This window comes from Lithobates pipiens, unplaced genomic scaffold (assembly GCF_037356315.1).
Source record: "Lithobates pipiens isolate NorthernLeopardFrog02 unplaced genomic scaffold, aLitPip1_a1.2 Scaffold_8, whole genome shotgun sequence".
Lineage (NCBI taxonomy): Eukaryota > Metazoa > Chordata > Amphibia > Anura > Ranidae > Lithobates > Lithobates pipiens.
Genome location: NW_027507903.1, coordinates 488,531,573 through 488,537,998, shown reverse-complemented (window position 1 = coordinate 488,537,998; position 6,426 = coordinate 488,531,573). Strand labels below are relative to the sequence as shown.

Here is a 6,426-nt window from a genome sequence, read left to right as displayed (position 1 = left end):
TGGCACAAGTGGCTGCATTTGATTGGTACAAGTGGCTGTATTTATTGGGCCCAAGTGGCGTCATATGATGGGCACAAGTGGCTGCGTTTGATGGGCACAAGTGGCTGCATTTGATGGGCCCAAGTGGCTGCATTTGACAAGCAACTGTGGCTGCATACGATGGGCACAGTGAGGCTGCAATTGATTGGGGGTCAGTATTTTTCTGAGTATTTTTTTCAGTTTGTTTGTGCCCCCCCCCCAAAAAAAAATATTTTGAGCACCAATCACCACTTGGTTGCTCTTTAAGTCACAAACAGAAATGACACCACTGTGAGCATAATTCTTCTCCCCCTTATACTTTGTATCACAGAATGAAAGTATTCCGCACACACACTGACAATGTCACAATTTCTTCAGTGACATCTCGCTCCGTACAGTGACCTCATTCTGTACAAAACCACCCCTCCCGCACCCCGTTCTGGCTTCACTGGCTCGTACTGCGCATGCTCCTCCGTACAGTATGGCCGCCAGGAGCGTCTAATGGATTCCGTACGGCGCGATACTTTGCGGCAGCAGTGTGAGGAGTCTGGTCGTAAAGTGACATCTTGATGCCCGGCATCTGCTGTTGAGCCGAGTGATCAGCTCTGATTCTCTCAGCAATGGATCCGAACCGGATCATCCAGGCCCTGCGGGGGACCATAGACCCCAAGATGAGGCTGGCGGCCGAGAATGAGCTCAACCAGGTGGGGGCACTTACTGGGCTGACACCATCCTGGGGTAATACTGTTATTACATGGGATGACAGTGGTAGGGAGGAGTACAGCATTCTGCCCCCAAGGGATAAAAATATACAATAGTATGCCCCCCATAGGTACATCATTCTTCACCCCCCCCCTTTAGGGGTAGTAGTGTAAGGGAGGGGTACATCTTTCTTCACCCCCCCCCCCCCTCTCCAGGAATAACAGTGTGAGGGAGGGGTACATCATTGTTCACCCTCCTCCAGGGGTAGTAGTGTAAGGGAGGGGTACATCATTCTTCACCCCCTCCAGGGGTTATAGTGTAAGGAAGGGGTAAATCATTCTTCATCCCCCTCCAGGGATAACTGTGTAAGGGAGGGGTACATCATTCTTCACCCCCCTCCCCCCCACCGGGGTAGTAGTGTGAGGGAAGGGATACATCATTCTTCACTCCCCCTCCTTCCAGGGGTAGTAGTGTGATGGAGGGGTACATCATTCTTCACCCCCCCCAGGGGTAGTAGTGTGAGGGAGGGATACATTATTCTTCACCCCCCCCTCCAGGGGTGATAGTGTAAGGGAAGGGTACATCATTCTTCACCCCCCTCCAGAGGTAGTAGTGCGAGGGAGGGGTACATCATTATTTACCCTCCTCCAGGGGTAGTAGTCATTCTTCACCCCCCCCCCTTTAGGGATAGTAGTGTAAGGGAGGGGTACATCTTTCTTCACCCCCTCTCCAGGAATAACAGTGTGAGGGAGGGGTACATCAGTTTTCACCCCCTCCAGGGGTAGTAGTGTAAGGGAGGGGTACATCATTCTTCACCCCCCCTCCAGGGGTTATAGTGTAAGGAAGGGGTAAATCATTCTTCATCCCCCTCCAGGGATAACTGTGTAAGGGAGGGGTACATCATTCTTCACCCCCCCCCCACGGGGTAGTAGTGTGAGGGAAGTGATACATCATTCTTCACTCCCCCTCCCTCCAGGGGTAGTAGTGTGATGGAGGGGTACATCATTCTTCACCCCCAGGGGTAGTAGTGTGAGGGAGGGATACATCACCCCCCCCCCCTCTTTAGGGATAGTAGTGTAAGGGAGGGATACATCATTCTTCACCCCCCTCCAGGGGTAGTAGTGTGAGGGAGGGGTACATCATTCTTCACCCCCCTCCAGGGGTAGTAGTGTGAGGGAGGGGTACATCATTCTTCACCCCCCCTTTAGAGGTAGTAGTGTGATGGAGGGGTACATCATTTTCACCCCCCTCCAGGGGTAGTAGTGTGAGGGAGGGATACATCATTCTTCCCCCCCCCCCTCCAGGGGTGATAGTGTAAGGCAGGGGTACATCATTCTTCACCCCCCTCCAGAGGTAGTAGTGTGAGGGAGGGGTACATCATTCTCCCCCCCCCTCCTTTAGGGATAGTAGTGTAAGGGAGGGATACATCATTCTTCACCCCCCCCCCCCTCCAGGGGTGATAGTGTAAGGCAGGGGTACATCATTCTTCACCCCCCTTTAGAGGTAGTAGTGTGATGGAGGGGTACATCATTTTCACCCCCCTCCAGGGGTAGTAGTGTGAGGGAGGGATACATCATTCTTCACCCCCCCTCCAGGGGTGATAGTGTAAGGCAGGGGTACATCATTCTTCACCCCCCTCCAGAGGTAGTAGTGTGAGGGAGGGTTACATCATTCCCCCCCCCCTTTAGGGATAGTAGTGTGAGGGAGGGGTGCATCATTCTTCAGCCCCCCTCCAGGGGTAGTAGTGTGAAGAAGGGGTACATCATTATTCACCCCCCCCCTCCAGGGGTAGTAGTGTGAGGGAGGGGTATTAGAGTAAAGGAGGGGTACATCAGTCTTCTCTCACCAAAGGGTACTACCCCTAACCCAGGGATAATAGTATAAGGGAGGGATACACCATCTTTACCACCCTAGGGGTAATAGTGTTAGGGAGGGGGTACACCATTCTGTCCCCTACCACCCTATGGGGTAATAGTGTTAGTGAGGGGGTACATCATTCTATCCCCTACCACCCTAGGGGTAATAGTGTTAGGGAGGGGGTACATCATTCTATCCCCTACCACCCTAGGGGTAATAGTGTTAGGGAGGGGGTACATCATTCTGTCCCCCCCCTCCCCAGGGGTAATAGTGTTGAGGAGGGGGTACATCATACTCCTTTGCCAGGAGTAAAAGTGTAAAGGGAAGGGTACATCATTCTTCTCCCCCCACAGGGGGTAATGGTGTAAGGGAGAGGTACATTATCCCCCACCACCCGCCTTTAGGGATAGTAGTGATAGGAGTCCTTAATTCTGATAGGGTAATGGGGGGGGGGGTGCACAATTTGTCCCCCCCCCCCTCATTCATGCCCAGGAGTGATAGTGTAGAGAAGGGGCACCTCGTTCTTCCTTGCTTAGTGGTAAAGAAAATGTACATTATCCTGCCTCCCACACCAATGGAGACAGGATAAGTGATGTAGTATAAGGGGTACATAATTCTCCCACAGCCCAGGCATGGTAGTGTAAAGGAGGGGGTACATCATTCTGCACCCCTGGGGCTAATTACATTATGCCCCCCCCCCCCAGTCTTCTGTGGCTTTAGAGAGAATGATAATTTTTGACAGAGATGGATGGATTTAAGGCGACAGATAAAATGGCCTTGGTGTGTAAATCCTCTTGTATCTCCCCAGAGCTTTATATGCTTGTATAAATATACACTTCTCTATAGGGTGCAGAACCTATATCTTTAAAGGGCATATATGTCTTCCCCGGATTCATGTATGTAGAAATTATGTAGTGATTAAGGCTGAATTCACACGAATACGAATCACAGCCGGTGTCCGGTGCATCCCTGTTCTCCATTTCAGGGATGATTCGGGCCCGAATTTTTGCCTGAATTCGGACCTGAAACAGCCAGACACACAGGACCCCTGTGCAACTCGCTCCACGGCCACCATGGACATGTATGAACCAGCTTCATAGAGAGCCAGTCACAGTCTCCTGCCATGCAAATTGGATGCGGGGAAACCTGCATCCAATTCACATAAGTGTGAACCCAGCCTAAAGTGGAACTCCAGTCAGAAAATTAGGATCCACTAGATGACTTCATGCTGGCCCCTTTTGCAGATATAGCTATGTGAAACATTAAAAAGAAGTGTCTATACTGTAAAATCCAGTAAAACACTCCCTCGCCCTCTGCACATGCTCAGTTGCTCTCCATTTTTAAGCTAAGGAAGCTGCTTCTGTTTGATCTGCAACTTCCATGGTGCTTCACATGTGATCAGTTCAAACACCAGTCATTTTTGTAAAATTTTTATTTAGAAACTTTTTAGTTGAAAACTACATACAAATCAGATATACGTTAACCGTATTGATTTAGGCGAATGTCAAGAAAACACATATACATGTATAAACTATCTAGAGAAAATAGGAGACAGGAAAATATAACAAAATGTATAGAAATTATGCGTTGGTATAGGCTAGTGCATATAACTTTTTTCCTAGACCTAAGATGGTATCGATCAATGCCCCGAAAATAGATTTTTATTGACCCAGGGAGGAAAGTCTGGCCTAAGGCCAGTTAAACACCAGTCATTTGATGGTTTGACAGTTTGGTTGAGGACACAAGCAAATTTGACAGTTAGCAATCCTGGAATTCCAGGAATATAACTGTTTTTTGAAACCGTTAAATCAATGGGTTTAGTTCCACTTTATGATTTATTGCTGCTCAGGGTCTCTAGACTTCAGTCAAACGGCAGCTTCCAGCAAGAAAAAACAGAAACATTGCTGGAGGCAATGTACAGCTCACACTTTTTTTGGGTTACATAATTATCAATGTAGTATGTATGTTCCTTGCTAAAGAACATTTATTTATTTTTTAACAAGTCGTAATGGGTAATGTTCCGTTTTAAGCTTTACACAAAGAGGATCTCCTTCACGTATAATAGAATGTCAGACATTTCCTGATGTGGTTCCAATGTTTTTCTCTTTTCTCTCCAGTCCTACAAGATCATCAGCTTTGCTCCCACTTTGCTGCAAATCATTGTGTCTGATCAGGTGGAGTTTCCTGTGCGACAGGCAGGCAAGTGTATACCTAGGATTTGTCATTTTGTTCCTGTGTGGTAAAGAAGTATTAAACCCATAAGCAAACATTTATTATATTGCAGCTTACCTATTTTTAGATGTGATGGCTGCATTAGTTTTCTTTTTAGGCTTTCTTCTATTTTCATCTGGTAATCCAGCCAGCAAGTCTGCTGTTTTTCAATAGCACAAGCTCTCCAGCACAATGTATCAGGTTACATGGATGAGGCAAACCACTTAACAGATCAGCTTTTATGTATTACTGCAAAACCTAAAAAAAAAAAACCCAAGGTAAAACAATGTGCTCTGTAACTGATTATAAAGTGTTAGATGGGGTTTGGCTTGTTTAGTGTATCTAAATCTGCTAATACATTTAACACTACCCCTCCAGACTGTCAACGCTGCTAATACTTCTGTGCCTCCTGTTCTCATTCATTCAGAGTATTGTCTCTAATACAGGTGGTGTGTTACTGGCCAGATCACCAGGTACAAAACAGAGGGAAAAAAGCCAAAGAAAATAAAACGAATACAGCCACCACATCTAATATTTTTTTTCCCACAAATAGAGCTTTCTTTTGGTGATATTTAATCATTACCGGCCTTTTTTATTTTTGCTAAACAAAAAAAGACTTAGTCGACAAACTATGGCATAGATATTTGAAAATCATTCAGTCCTGATGTACTGACGGCTTATCTTACATTTCTTGAGGCTAGAAAATGGCAGGACAGTTCAAATGCCCCCATTTTTTAGAAAGTAGATAGTCCAAGGTATTTAGTAAAAGGCATGGCCAATATACCCTGTTTCCCCTAAAATAAGACCTAGCATGAGTGTCGGTGATGGCTGCAATATAAGCCCTACCCCCCAAATAAACCCCATCCTCTTTCCCCAAAAATAAGCCCTACCCTGAGAATAAGACATAGAAGGACTTTAACTAGGGCCTATTTGGGGGGTAGGGCTTATATTGCAGCCATCGTCGACAATCACGCTAGGTCTTATTTTAGGGGAAACAGGGTATATATATATATTTTTTTACATACTGTGACCAGAACAGTACGGTGTTACCATAGTGACACTGTACTACTATGGGAAGGTGATCAGGACTTGGCTATGAATGGAAGCCATTCATTGTGTACAATTGCCATGTGATCTACTGTGATTGGTCACAGCAATCACATGGTACCGGCAGCAGCCCAGTACACTAATTTTTCATCTGCAGTGTCCAGCATTGCATGATCCTGAGAGGGCGTCATATGACATCAACCCGGGAAGGTAGCATGCCCACTCGGCTGTCATTCTATTATAGGCGGAGTGGGTAATTGACGTTGACTTGTAATTGAGATGCATTTTAATAACCCCCTCTGTCATAGCTGCCATCTACCTAAAGAACATGGTGACACAGTACTGGCCTGACCGAGAACCCATGGTGGGAGAAGTCATCTTCCCATTCAACATACACGAGAATGACCGCCAGCAAATCCGTGAGAACATTGTGGAGGGGATTATCCGTTCGCCTGACCTTGTAAGGTATGGAGTAACTTTGCTTATTTGTCAAAGCTTAGATTCATATTGTTCCTGTAGCCCCTGCCTACCAAGAACCTGTTTTATTATCCCGGTATGGGCTTTTCTCCTTTTGTTTTTATTTTGTTACCA

General features: G+C 46.5%; 1 protein-coding gene across 1 annotated transcript in view; it reads left to right on the top strand.

The window, feature by feature from the left end:
* Nucleotides 1-496: 496 nt before the first annotated feature.
* IPO8 (importin 8) overlaps nt 497-6,426 on the top strand; it is a 56,539-nt gene continuing 50,609 nt past the window's right edge. The window contains exons 1-3 of the mRNA XM_077469012.1: nt 497-722; nt 4,695-4,776; nt 6,144-6,300. Coding sequence (XP_077325138.1) covers nt 639-722; nt 4,695-4,776; nt 6,144-6,300 — 323 coding nt within the window. The 5' untranslated portion in view covers nt 497-638. The remainder of the gene's footprint in view (nt 723-4,694; nt 4,777-6,143; nt 6,301-6,426) is intronic.